Source organism: Gadus chalcogrammus, chromosome 5, assembly GCF_026213295.1.
Source record: "Gadus chalcogrammus isolate NIFS_2021 chromosome 5, NIFS_Gcha_1.0, whole genome shotgun sequence".
In the NCBI taxonomy this organism is placed as follows: Eukaryota; Metazoa; Chordata; class Actinopteri; order Gadiformes; family Gadidae; genus Gadus; species Gadus chalcogrammus.
Window position 1 is genome coordinate 20,274,400 of NC_079416.1, and position 14,232 is coordinate 20,288,631.

The 14,232-nt window shown below is 52.2% G+C and overlaps 1 protein-coding gene across 2 annotated transcripts; it reads right to left on the reverse strand.

The window, feature by feature from the left end:
• Positions 1–3,507: 3,507 nt before the first annotated feature.
• Positions 3,508–14,232, reverse strand: slc8a3 (solute carrier family 8 member 3). 2 transcript variants are annotated; one of them, XM_056590839.1, is made up of 2 exons: positions 13,918–14,232; positions 3,508–5,702 (listed from the first exon to the last, which is right to left on the reverse strand). In XM_056590839.1, the coding sequence occupies exon 2, from the start codon at positions 5,612–5,614 to the stop codon at positions 3,824–3,826; it is 1,791 nt and encodes a 596-aa protein (XP_056446814.1). In that variant the 5' UTR covers positions 5,615–5,702; positions 13,918–14,232; the 3' UTR covers positions 3,508–3,823. The 2 variants fall into 2 exon arrangements, with proteins under 2 accessions (XP_056446814.1, XP_056446815.1); XM_056590840.1 differs by lacking the exon at positions 13,918–14,232 and adding an exon at positions 11,904–12,360.

Here is a 14,232-nt window from a genome sequence, read left to right on the forward strand (position 1 = left end):
CCTCCCCCTGAAAAAAACACAAGCAAACTCCCAAATGAGAGCGAAAGCAGCTCTTCCGCTGTCGATTTACATTCATGTCAGCGGGTGAATTATGAATGCGATGGGAAGGGAGACGCATTAATCCTGGGGGGGGACGGCGATGGGAACGGCGGTGGGGGGGGGGGGGGGGGGCCCAGAGGAGAGCGTTTCTAAACAGCGGTGTACTCACGCCGTCGGCGAAGGCTGCCACTACTACACACATTCACTTCCTGTCGCCTCTTCTTCTTCTTCTTCTTCTTCTTCTTCTTCTTCTTCTTCTTCTTCCAAGGGAGCGCCCTGTCATGAATCTTCCCAGAATGCCCCTGGAGGAAGACGACGCGTTGACGCGCGCTCTCCTCCGTTTGGGTTCCTAATGGATGCCTCGGAGAGCGACGCTCAGCTCTGGTTGCCGTGGGGATTACCTGGAGGCCACGCGGATCTGTCTTTGGTGCCGGCGGCGGCGGCGGTGTTGTTTTGGCGCACGTGAGCCGCTTGCTAACGTAATGTTCAACGGGACAGTGAGTGGCCTTCACTTCCTGTCTGTTCACAGCGGACCGCATCGTCTGCGTGACCGGGTCGGATATATTCACTGTGTTCCCTTAAAGGACCACGTTCCATTACTAGATACACACACGTGAATATATGTCGACACTCGCTGTAGTGCAAATTGAATAGCCTTACTAGCCTTCTCTCATAGCCTCCTGAGCCTACTATCCTAGCCTCACCAGCCAATGCTTGATAGCCTGCCATCCTAGCCTTACTTGCCTATCCTAGCCTCACTAGCCTACCAGCCTAGCCTCACTAGCCTATCCCAGCCTCACTAGCCTATCCCAGCCTTACTAGCCTACTATCCTAGCCTCACTAGCCTACTAGCCTAGCCTCGCTAGCCTACTAGCCTAGGCTCACTAGCCTATTATCCCAGCCTCACTAGCCTATTATCCTAGCCTCACTAGCCTAGCCTCACTAGCCTACTAGCCTAGCCTCCCTAGCCTATCCCCACCTCACTAGCCTACTATCCTAGCCTCCCTAGCCTATCCCAGCCTCACTAGCCTACTATCCTAGCCTCCCTAGCCTATCCCAGCCTCACTAGGCTACTAGCCTAGCCTTGCTAGCTAATCTCTGCATCACTAGCCTATCTCAGCCTCCTAGCCTCCCAGCGTAGCCATATAGCCTACAAGCCTAGCTTCATAGCCTAGTCGAGTGATGCTTTCCTGTGATAGTCCCGCTAAGCGTGTGCGTGTAGCGCCCGAGGCCCCCCCGCCGCCCCCGCCGCTCCGAGCAACCGCTCCTCATTCGGGGCCGGGTTTACATGACAGCTCCTTTAAGGAGGAGCGCCGCCGCCCCTTAGATCTTAATGAGAGAGGCTCTGAGCGCCACCCGTCTGAACTCCGACCCCCGCGATTGATCTCACTTCCTCGATCTGACAGGTCATCTATACCCCCCCCCCCCCCCCCCCCCCCACCCCCGGCCTCCAGCCTTTGATACGAGGACCAGCGGACACCTGGGACTGGTTTCATTAAGCCACAGTCGGAGGGCCGAGGGGGGGGGAAGTGTCATGTCCGACCACCCTCGGCTCGGTCCCACACACTCATTCATATTCATGTATTCATCCGGGCCGTCGGCCACCGCCGTCGAATACATCGCCAGTAGGTTGAGGCCGGTGCTATGTGTGGCTGGTGGGCAGGGATCTAGCGCTGCACTCATCTCGGCGGTGTTTGTTGTTCTAATCTCTCGAAAACTTTGTGCGGTTCAACTTGGTGCACGTGTGTATAAAAAGCCGATGAATATAAAATCAATCGTGGACATGCATCGATTGCTTCACTCTACTACTACAATTTTCTCTTCTTTTTTTTGCCGCCAAAAAACTGTGTGTATTCAGCGTTGCCAGATTGGCCATGAGATCAGGGAAATCTGGTCCAATCTGGCAAGAATGTTTGAATCCGCGACTCATCCGACAGCTCCTGGATAAACAGAACAATTTGGAACGAACGTCACTGCTGCGTTCTCCGAGCTCTCCGACGTGTTTTCAGGTGCCTGCCCTCACGGGGCCCGGAATAGACCAGAGAGCTGAATCCATAGAGCGTCTGCCTGCTGCTCAGTGAACAGTGTGAAGTGATAATTATTTGAACACATCCTCAGATTCTCTTCCCCCACTCGCTGGAATTTATCAATTTTCAGCGTGTCAAGTCCTCGCCTCTCCCGGTAAGAGCCCCTCACGCCTCGTCACCCTCCACTAAACACACCGCCACCTCACACCAGTACAACACACCACTGCCTGACACCAGTACAGCACACCAGTACTACACACCACTACCTCACACCAGTACGACAAACCAGAACAACACACCCCTACACTACCTCACACAAGTACAACACACCACTACCTCACACCAGTACATTGCACACCACTAACTCACACCAGTTCACTACCTCACACCAGTACCACACACAACTGCCTCAGACCAGCAACACGCAACACTACCTCACACCAGTACAACACCCACCAATACCAGCACACCGATTTCCGCTAGCTCTCTCTTCGACGCCAACAGCATCGCCACCCCACCCAACAGCAGTTCCTTCCTCTTTCACTCTCCCCCCTCAGTGCTAGTTCTGCCCTACCTAAGGGACCTCTAGGCCCCAGAAAGACTGCTATGACGCACGCCTGGAAGAGCCAGGGGACCTGCACGGACCCCCAGGGGCCAGCCGACCCCCTCACACTGCTCAGGGGGTTAGTGTGTCCCCTCTGGCCGGTGAAGGAGAGTGTGGTGGTAGAGGCACATCACTGCGCCTCCCGGCCCCGCGGTCCTTATGTGTGCGGAGAGCCAGCTGTGAAGTACAAAGCTCAGCGCTTCGCTGGAGGTGTGATGCTGCTCTTGCCCCGGCGCCCCTGAGCCAGCCAGCTCCCTCCGGCGTGTGGCAGGGTGGAAAACGGCGTGAAGACGCATGAGGAAAAGCCTCATCACCAAAATACATGTGGATATAACCCCCCGTGAGAGGACATCGACGCCTGGGCTTCCCGAGCTAGTTTTTCTTTTTGTTTGTCATGACGCTGATGCGTATTCAACCTGTGAACCCCTTAAGCATCAAATGTATCATCAAAGAAGAGCCATCCGTGTTGTTTTGGCGACGTCTGGCGTGATATAATCCAATAAAACATAAGTGTACAGACGCAGAGCGCTAGAGAGCAGTGTGTTAGCGGCGCGACCAAACAGGAAACGCAGGGGGAGCCGAGGCACCGGGCCGAGGGCTCCTGAGGGAAAGACCGCCGCCACTCTTGTGTGACCAATCCTATCAAAGACCTCTAATGAGAGCAGCATCGCCTCACAAAGGGCAACATGGGGATACAAAGACATTTGTCCAGGGGTGAGCCGAAACCCTGCCTGACCCCATAGGAAATGGGATCTTTAGAAGCAAGGGGCGGCGGGGGGGGGGGGGGGGGGCAGGCTGCAAGTATGTGACCACACACAACGATTCAAGGAAGCCCTGGTTGCAACACAACTCATTCCTCAAGACCCATACTAACACAGAGTCAAGGCGGTAGACCTACAGAGTCGAAGGAACTCAACACATAACCTCTCAGTTTGGAGTGATGATGCTGCAGTAAAGTAACTAAATAGAATACATGGATCGATACATACTAATCAAGGCCATGAAGCCTTTACAGTCGCACCAAGCACAAAAAGAAGACAAAACCAATATAATGACCGACATTATATCCGCCAGAAACCCCAGCTAGCAAGAAAGCCTCCTGCGATCGACGGACCACCTGACGGGGGAACGAGGAGATAGAAAAAGGGTTCTCTTACCAGGTCTCGTCGTTCTTGAACTCCAGTTCCCCGTAGGTGTCCTCGAAGTCCTCCCCGCCACCCTTGGCGAGCCCCTCCATGGTGCGGAAGGGCACCACCACCGTGCCGCGGGCGCCGGACGTCCGCAGCACCTTCACCTCCATCACGCCGATGCTCTCGCTCACGTGCACCGAGCCGCTCTCGAAGGTGAAGATGCCCGAGTGGTCGTCGTCCAGGATGGTGACGGTGGCCACGTTGGGGAAGCCCAGCATGGCCATGGGGTACGGCAGGCTGTTGGGGGACAGCACCTCGTCCTCCGTCTCCAGCACGCGCAGGTTGCTGAGGCGCACGAAAAAGTGCTCGTCCTCCTCGAAGATGTCGTCGTCGATGATGCCCACGCTGATCTCCTTCACGGTCTCGCCCGGCTTGAAGACCACCGTGCCCTCGCTGAACTCGTAGTCGGCTCCGGCGTTGGCCGAGCCGTCCTCGGTTTTGTAATCCACGTAGACGGTCTTGTCCACGTCACCACCCTTCCTGGTGACGGCGAGCATGGCGGCACCGCAGTTCTCCAGACACTGGTAGACGGCCGGGTCGAAGGCGATGCGGGACACGTACTCCTCCGGCTCCTCCACGTGCACCTCCTGCACGCTGATGCTCCTCTTGGCCTGCTCCGCCACGTGCTTCTTCAGGATGTTGCCGGCGCCCGTCATCATGCGCGTGGCCTGGATCCGGTAGAAGGCCCGGCTCTTCTGCTGGTGCGAGAGGGCGTAGTAGTTGGCCATCTCCACCAGCTGGTCCATGTCCTTCTCCGGGTACTTCTGCTTCAGGTCCTTCAGGATGCGGATCATGTCGCGCCGGGACTCGTCCACCTCCTTGCCCTCGATCTGTCCGATGAGGTTGCTGCTGGCGCCGCCGTCCGCAAAGTGCGAGTTCACCATCTTGCCGTCCATCTCGATGCCCTTGGGCCGGTCCGTCTCCGTCTCGATGATGACGCCGCGGTGCTTGTCGTGGCGGTACTTCTTGTGCATGAACTTGTAGAAGAGCAGCCGCCGGTCCGCCACCCAGGCCAGCATCACGCATATGGGGAAGAAGGCGAGTGTGACCAGGCCTTCCCAGATCTGGACCACGTTGGGCGAGAACACGGCCAGGATCATGTACAGCCAGATGTAGGCGAAGACGCTCCAGCCGGCCGTGACGAAGAACACCCGCAGGTGCTTGACCTTGCGCACCTCGCCCTCGGGGATGACGGAAACGCAGAGGCCGATGATCACGAACATGTTGAAGGCCGCGCTGCCCACGATGGTGGAGGGTCCGAGCTCGCCGGCGTTGTACCCGTGGCCGCACACCTCGATGACCGAGAGCAGGATCTCGGGGGCGGACGAGCCCAGCGCCATCAGCGTGAGGTTGGACACCGTCTCGTTCCACACGCGGATGGTGGTGGTGGTGGTCTCCCCGTTGGGCCTCTTGATGACGATCTCCTTCTCCTGGGACGTGATGACCTCGATGGCCGCCATGAAGCGGTCGGCGATGATAGACACCCCCAGGAACATGTAGATCATGGCCACAAAGTACACGATGACCCGGGCGACCTTGTCCCCCATAGAGGGGTCCTCGGGGTACCAGATTGGCAGGATGATGCCCGGTCGACACTTGTAGTTCCCGCGGCAGGTGCCATTGCCGCTGGAGGGTAGCAAGGGGCTGGGCGTGGTCTGGGAGTCAGCGGCGCAGACTGCGGCTACAGTGGCGGAGACCAGCCCCAACCAGAGGGTGGTTGATGACCCCAGCTTTACCGGCCTTGAGCCCTCCATGCACCCTCCTTCTTGTCAAGGGTTCCTGACCACACTAATGCTCCCTCCGGGATCCAGCACTGGGCTGTGGTTTTTCTACACACGCCACCTGGAGATCAACAGAGAAACCATAACGAAGGTGAGTATTTAAATAATCTGCATTTAACTCATCCGTCAAACAGTCTAAAGGCAGAGTTTATTCCACAAATTGAGACTTCGATTTGGATGCTCAAGGTAAAGCTCAGCTGCTGTAACGGATTTGTTGTTTCAAGAAGAATCAGAAAGAATCTCTTTGAATCGTCTTACAATGGACATTTTTATTTTTGTGAGATATATTTCTATATCTCAATGAACACACAAATTGTATGTTGTATGTCCTTGCACTTAGAAATAGTACCTAGCATTGGGCAGCATCCTATCCTAGCTAGCTTTGGAATAGGTTAACCTAAGAATTGTTAGTGCTTGGCACTTGGTTCTATATACATCCCTACTGTACCGACAGCGATATATTGTCGTTTCTCTTTCGTCTGACAAATGTACTCATTGTAAGTTGCTTTGGACAAAAGCATATGCAGATGCCCTCAATGTAAATGTATTATAATTTTTTATTATATCTTTTTATAGTCCAATGATCCTATGTGCTTGAACCCTTCGACTGAGCAAGGCATCAACAAACTGCCAGGGTTGGGGGTTCGATTCCCACCAGGCCCCCCCCTTGCTACGGATGTATTGTAAAACGTGTTGGGATAAAAGCATCCACCAAAAGGCTCATAATGCTGGGTCGACTTAGTCATTCTGAACACGCGGCGGCGGCCTCTGTAGTATTATGGAATATGGTTTCAAATTATTTACACAGTGGTGCAATAATTACTCAAATAACATAACGCAATAGCTCTCTCGCGGGCCCTGCGGCTGTTACATTGTTTGAAGTAACAGCTGCCTTATCCGACCGCCATGTGTAGCCATGCACACCATGTATGCAGCGATGGAAGAAACGTCCTGAATTCATATGAGGCCCTGAAGTATTCAGATGACTCCACCATTACAAGGAACCTCAGTGGGTTTTTCTGCGATCGTACATCACACACACACACACATCCATGAGAGCCTTTGTGTTTTCAATGAGCAGTGGGGTGGAAAATACTCTTTCTTAGATAAACATGCCACATTCTGGCCTGTTTCTTCCTTCCACTAACACTGGCGATAACATTATGGGGGGTTTTCTATTTTTTTGGGCTAAAATAAACCAATGGTTGTGGAGTCGTTTCCAAGCATGTCTATTTTGAGTTCAGATATGGGCTACTTGCCCAAACAAGGAGGAGGCTGAAGCTATGGGGGTGATTGTCGGAAACCCCAGGGGTACGGCTCTCCGGGCTCGGAGGTGAACGGCTCGCTCAGCAGCCCTGCCAGGTTACCAAACTAAGCACTGTCCAAAATGCAAAATGTGCAACAAAAAAAAAGGGAAATGAAAAAGAGCAGAACAGGAAGGAAAGAGAGACAGCCAGAAAGGAGGAGGGGGAACTCCAATCAACCATAAACCTCAGCATTTTTCGCCTCGTTCCCCCACTTTACCGTCAAAGAACGGCAGAGAGAGCACTATCGGGGATGAGCACACAGCCATTGTGTGGACTAATAAAAGGTTGAGGAGAACCGTCTGACCGTGGTGCCACCCTATGCCCAATGTGCCTACTTCACCAAGCGGCCATTTTGATTCCATCTTGGATCGAAACGCTAGCTGGTTCGGGGGAAGTGAAGGGGGAATACAATCCGTCCCCCCCCCCCCCCCCCCCCCCCCTCCACCAGCTAGTGTTAAGAGCCAAGATGGCCGCTTTGGGAGTGAGGCTCAGTGCATAGTTAATCACAGCACACATGTATGTAATACTGAACCATGAAAGGGGCCTTGATTGGGAGGGGGGTGGGGGGGGGGGGGTTAACGGCCCTTCCTTTGATTCTTTAATCGGTCCCGGGGTTGAATGGTGGCCCCTCCCTGGCCTTTGCACGTAGGGGCCACCATGGCGCACTGTGTTACGGTTCAATTAAAATTATCTCCCTGGGAGATGAACACTTTTTCCGGCCACTTAATCATTCTGCCGGTAAGCCACCTGAGGCCTGCAAACTTCATTACATTCTTCCGTCATTCCATTAACCTTTGTGGGGCTAATTGTAGATCAACGTACATCCAGCGTTAGTTACATAAAAGGCGTGTATCTCATGTTCCCTTGGCTGTTTGGCGGGGTGACCTTTAGGGGCCAAATGAGCCAAAACGCTGCCACGGTTTTCTGGCCTCAGGGCACTCACCATACAACATATTGCCCTGCTACTATTAGTGTTTGTTATTGGTCTCATATACAAAATAGTCTTAGAGCCTGCCTTTTTATGTTGTTAACTCTACATTCCTCCTTTTAGCCTTCACCTTAGAGAAGGTCCTCTAATATCTGCGTTTGCAGCAACCGTTATAAAATTATCATCATTTGATTTTATAGCAGTTGAATTCTCAAGGGATTTTATCTGAGGTTATTTTGGGAAATTCCGGAAAGACCGTTTTTTTTTAACAGCCAAAATTCGCCTTTAGTCTAAAAAAAAACAACATATCTATCTATATCTATATAAAGACATGTGGCCCCCACAGAAACTTAATATAACATTATGTTGGTTATTTACTTGGTTATTTATTATCTGAAGAAGCTCTGGTGTGGAAGTGTTTAGGTGCTGAAGGCCGTGAAAGAGCAGGAAGTGATTAGGCAGGTTTAAGATGCTTTCAGGGAGAATCGGGATACGAGCCCAGAACCTATTGGTGGGAGTCAACACCTACACCACTAGGCTCCCTATCATACCCAGTCCCTTCAAATGTACTCATTGTTTGCGCCGCTTTCTGTGAATCAGTCAGAGTCACGAATTGTTAGCCTACAAGTCACCGCTTAAGGAAGCCAAATCATAAGTAAACCCATCCAGAAATCCAGAACCGGAGCCAAGGTATTCCAACCACGACACAGCTTTCATGTAAATATATCCCCCCCGGGAACATATGGGAGGCGGGCCATTGTAGCACCCAGTCCTGATCCGGCGGATTACCTTTGATCCGTTTCTGGATTTGGTTACTGAACTTTGGCCCGCTTAAAGTACATGCAGGCTGGAACATTTCCAGAAATTGTGCACGTCCCTTCTCTGTCTTGAGAGACACACACACACACACACACCTCACCCACCTCATCCCGACGGACCCCCCCCAGATGGAACATAGCATCGCTCTGGTTGCCCGGCAACCTGCTTGGCTCCCTGAGGTACCACTGATGTGCGACATGGGAGTTCAATGTTGTTGTTAGGTTGTTGTGAAATGAACTCTTCCCAAGAATGAGGCAATAATATGAATGTGTTTTGATTGTCACCCTAAACAGATGACATTGGTAAACCTACTGCTATCATACAGTTATTCATTTTTCATTTTTCACATAAAATATATAAATCCTCCAAAGATTCCTGATAGTTACACCTATAGAATCTGATTATGGTAAGATAGCTAATGCTAGATATCTACACTTACTGAATCTGAGAGTGGTAAAATAGCTAATGCTGACAGCTAGCCCTTGCAGCCAGATCAGGGAACATGGATCACAATTGAGCACAATGTAATAGTATACAGTGCTATGCAAAGGGGCTCAGGCATTAGTTTAAATAATGGATTTAAAAAGAATGGATTTTAAGACCCATGCAAAATTCAAAACTTTAATTTGAGGCAAAAATAAATCATATTACTCATGCCCGTGAGCACGTGCACGCACACAGGCGAACACGCACGCACGCACGCACGCACGACTACTGCTGACACTCTATCCCTACTCTCTCGTCATTCCTCTCTCTCTCTCTCTCTCTCTCTCTCTCTCTCTCTCCATTTCTTCCATCCTCACTCCCTCCCTCTCTCTCTCTCTCTCTTCGATGCTCCCTCTCTCTCTCCACCTTGCTCTCTCCATCCCCCCCCTCCCCTCCTTCCGTCCCCCTCGTTCTCCCCTCACGGGGGAGACTGAGGAGAGACTGCAGTGGGGTAGAAACATGGAGGGAGGGAGGACTCTCTAATTACTATCAAGGTTGTAGATAGAAGAGTAGCAGCGGCCTCCATTAGCAACCTTAATTAATCACAAGGTGATTAACGCCGGAGGAGGACGCCACGTATGTTTTAAGAGTTGCCTTTGCTAATAAAAAGACCATTCCTCATCGTGGTATCAGCTGAAATGGGGAAACTGATTAAATGAGCGATTACAGCTGCTGATTGCGTCGGGTGCAATCGATCACCCGTCTTCAGAATGACTCACAAGCAAATACGCTACACTGATCAATGATCCGGCTGTTCGACAAATCGATTGCGTGAGGCTATCCACACCGTACCGAACCCGCTGTGTGTGTGTGTGTGTGTGTGTGTGTGTGTGTGCGTGCGTGCGTGCGTGCGTGCGTGCGTGCGTGCGTGCGTGCGTGCGTGCGTGCGTGTGTGTGTGTGTGTCTCGCTCCCACTGCCACAGTCAAACGTGTTTCGGTTCACGCTGGAACTATTTCTTGCTTCACCCGAGTGCACAAGTCGATCAACACAGAATGAATGGATCATAATTAATAATTGATCGGAAATGGATCGACCTGCTTGTCTCAGTTTCACATTTTTATCAGATAAATACTTGCCGGATTCACCTGGTCTGTTGTCAGAGAAAACAACTCACCTTACAATATAGCTTGAGGATCTTTGATATGTGATAGACCAAGTGAATAATTGTGTTTGTAGTGGCTAGGCAGACTAAGGTCCCCACACTCCATACCTGCTCATTATGGGACATCAAACGCACTTCGTTGTAATTTGGAGGATAAAAGTATCCTCTAAATAAGACTTCATAGCTGCATTTACTATCTCCAAGATTAACTCGTTTTTTATAATCTTGTTGCTGAGATTTTCTTACTCTTTGAAATCTATTATGCATACGAATTTGGTTAACAGCATCTGCATGCTTTACAGTGTCGAAATTATTTACGAAGACAATAAAAATAAAAATAGACGTTCCGCCGCAAATAAGGAGGCCTTAAAACTTAAAGCTTCAGTCTAGCTAATGGAGAGTCCTTAACGTTTAAAGTTGACATATTATACCAAAAGGTGTGAGTGTGATTAGCCGTTACAAACCGTTTTGAAAATATGCCTCTTCTGACATCACAAGAGGGCGTGTCCACCTAGGTGTATGATGGATAATGGCTAATCCCTCACACCTGGTGGTATAATATGTCACATTTAAAGCAGCAGTGTAGCCAATGGAGTGTCCTTAACGCTTAAAGCAGCAGTGTAGCTAATGGAGGGTCCTTAAAGCCTAAACCTGCGTTGGCCGCTGATGAAAGACTAATCTGATCCTTTGTGGTATGGTCGACTCGGGTTAGGTATGACTCGGAGAGTAGTAAATGTTCAACATGTGGTTTATTCCAAGAGAGACACAAGCTAAAAGAGTCGCGTTCTGGAGGTGGTTCATGAGGCATCTCACGAACACAGGTAAAAAAAACGTTTATATTGGAAGTGGGCGGAATGGTAAATAAGCAACGCCTACATGTTTTAATTGACCCAGGTAAAACTTTGGTCTGTCTTTGCTTTAGCGGAAAAGGCAAAGTGGCCATGCTTGTAGTCTTTAACCTGTCTAAAAACAAATAAAACCTTATATGGTGTTGTCCATTATGTGGAGAAGAAACCATTCATAAACGTTGTTTGCTTGAAACATTTCATCAGAGGTAGCATAGAAAAATTATTTAAATCACCGCCCGTGCCCAGAGTGACAGCCTGGAGATGGCGGGTGCGAAGCTCAAAGCTGCAGTGTAACTAATGGCCGCCTGTACCAAGAGTGCTCCAGATACGCTCCCGCTATCCCCAGTCGGTTAATCCATTCACCCTCCAGGGGTTAACTACAGAAGGGGGCGATGAGCCACACGACCCGTTGTATTGATCCCACCCGGCTGGCCTGACAGAGCCTACACACCAGACACTCACACTGACTTTACCTGTCAAAGCTGGAGGCACAGTAGCCCACGCACGTGTGTGAGTGAGTGAGGGAGGTAGTCCATCTTCTTTGGTTTGTGTGTGTGTGTGTGTGTGTGTGTGTGTGTGTGTGTGTGTGTGTGTGTGTGTGTGTGTGTGTGTGTGTGTGTGTGATTGGTTCATGTATTAGTTTATGAGTGTACATGCTAGGTGTCTGTGTAGCTTCTCACCATATAGGGTCATAACAAACAACCATGAAATAAGCGCGACTACGAATCACACACATTAAGTCATATTCTGATGTATTCAAATGCGCTTCACCTTTGGTCCAATTAGAGGTGTAGGCTCGGATCCCTCCGCTGAGACTCCTATAGCTGCAGAGATTGAGGCTGCGTTTAAGTTCCGTGTAAAATAAGTTAATGAGCATGGCATGCTATGCCGTAATCGCTAATCTTCTCGAAAAGCCTCATTTTGCGACGCGTTGTGGTCGTGATTTTGTTGACGACCGAGTCATGGATCGATTGAGTGATTGCCTGTCGATCGACTGATTGAGGATAGTTTAAAATGACTTGTCAATATTGCAATAGAACAGCTTCCTCTCCCCACGTGTGCTCCGTAAATCAAAATGTGATCAGGCTACTGGTTGTACGCACCGTGTGAACCTCGCATGGCGCACTGAACCACAACACCTGTTCGTTAAGAACACGACATTATAATCAGCAGCACACAAGGCATGTCGACCGTCACGACCATCAAGTTGATTGACAGATGCGTTTGTTCGCAGCTCCGTTAGCTGGGGGGGGGGGGGTCTTTAGTGGGTTCGGATCCGTGCGTAAAGGCGCTGCTCTGACGCTCCGAATCGCAGCCTGTTTTAAACAAGTGTAAATAATTGTGAGTTCCGTTAAACGGAGGCGACGACCGGGAGGAACCCGTGAGAAAGTTGAAAAGGGATACGATGGAAACCGAGACGGTGAGAACACGGGTATCCCTCTCTCTCTCCCCCCCCCTCTCCCCTTCCCCTCCCTCCCTCTCTCTTTATCTCTCTCTCTCCCTCCCTCTATTTCTCTCCCTCTCTCATTCTCTCTCTGTCTCTCTCCCGCTTCTTCCCTCCATCTCTCGCTCCTTCTCTCCCTCCCGCCCTCCCTCTCTCCCTCCCGCCCTCCCTCTCTCTCTCCTTCCCTATTTCGGGAAGGTAAGGCTGTCCTTCTAGAGGCGGCCACCTGATAGGGCGGTAAACACGCACTCAGCAGGGGACATGGAGACCCCCACTCAGCTGTTGCTGATTAATCACCGGCGAGAATCCGCCTCGCGCGTAGTCATGCACCCTCCTCTTCCTCCCTCCTCACTACCAACCGCAGCCTCCGAGTCACCCCACCAGGCCCAACCCCCCTCTCCCCTGTCTCCAACAAACCAACCCGGGTCCCACCGGAGCACGAGAGACCCACCGGCACCCGCCTCACTACCTCTCTACCCCGGAGCCTCGGTGTAGAGGGAATCCCTCCCCGTAGCACCGGGCGTAGCTCCCTGTCATTCGGATCGTAGGGCCCACAGCCCACCACAACACACCAACCTCCATATCTGTTATCGATCAGTCTACCTCCACTCCACAGGGCGCGGGAGTCCCTCTCCGGGTCAGGCCCTGCCCATCGGGGGTCCACACTCAACACGAGGGAACCCACACACCGCCAGCTGGTGTGTCCCGGGTCCGTGGGTCCGAGCCCCCGGCCCCCAAGCCCCCAGCCTCTGGCCCCGAGCCCCCGTCACAAGCACCCGCCCCACCGTCCCCAAGCCCTCCGCCCCCAGAACCCAGGGCCCCGAGCCCCCGGCCCCTGAGTCCCCGGCCCCCAGGGCCCTGCGTGGATCTCACGTGTTGTAAAACACCAATTATTTCACGTCACGCCCATTACGAGGCTCGTACGATTGTGAACCCGTTTGGACGGCTGATGTCCGAGCAGCGTCTCCCACCCCGGGCTCCGGGAGGGGGGGCTGCACTGCACGGGAAGCCAGCCCCCCCCCCCCCCCCCCCCCGCTGACGGGCCAATAAACCAAACAAAACGGGCATTTAACCCGGTGTGTCATCGGCTGTTTCCTTGACAAGGTAGGGCCGTCACGTACAGGCTGTGATGACCGGGTCCCGTGATAATAACAATCATACACTAATAATAATCTAACGCCATAATCCGAGCTGCACTGACGGACTTCCGCTGGTCTCGCGAGCCGAGGGCTGCTGATTGACTAATCACCGGCGGGCGGGCTAATTAATCCCCGGGATCGCCTACCCCCACGTCACAGCCCCTCGTGCCCCCCCCCCCCCCCCCCCCCCCCCCCAGCCTACCTGGATCTGTATTCCGGACGGTTCACGCGCGCGTAGCACGAGACAGGCTCCGGCTCCGTGTGCCCGTGCCTCTCCTCGCGAAGTATGCGTGGATTTGAATCCGTTATATAAAACCTCTTCTTCTTCTTCACGCGCGCGCCGCCTTCCTCAGCTTCCCGCCGCTACAGAAAAAAAAATCCGCGAGCTCGAGACGATCCGTCCTCCTCGTGAAACGACGGCAGGTTCCGCGCGAGCCGGATCAATTCCAGCGTTTTGGCGATCAAAGCGGTGATAGGTGAGCGCCTGTCGTCCTCCCCCCCTCTCTCTCTCTCTCTC

Bases quoted from the DNA above. Each gene is read 5' to 3' on its own strand.
- slc8a3 (XM_056590839.1), bottom strand. From the start codon at position 5,614: ATGGAGGGCTCAAGGCCGGTAAAGCTGGGGTCATCAACCACCCTCTGG.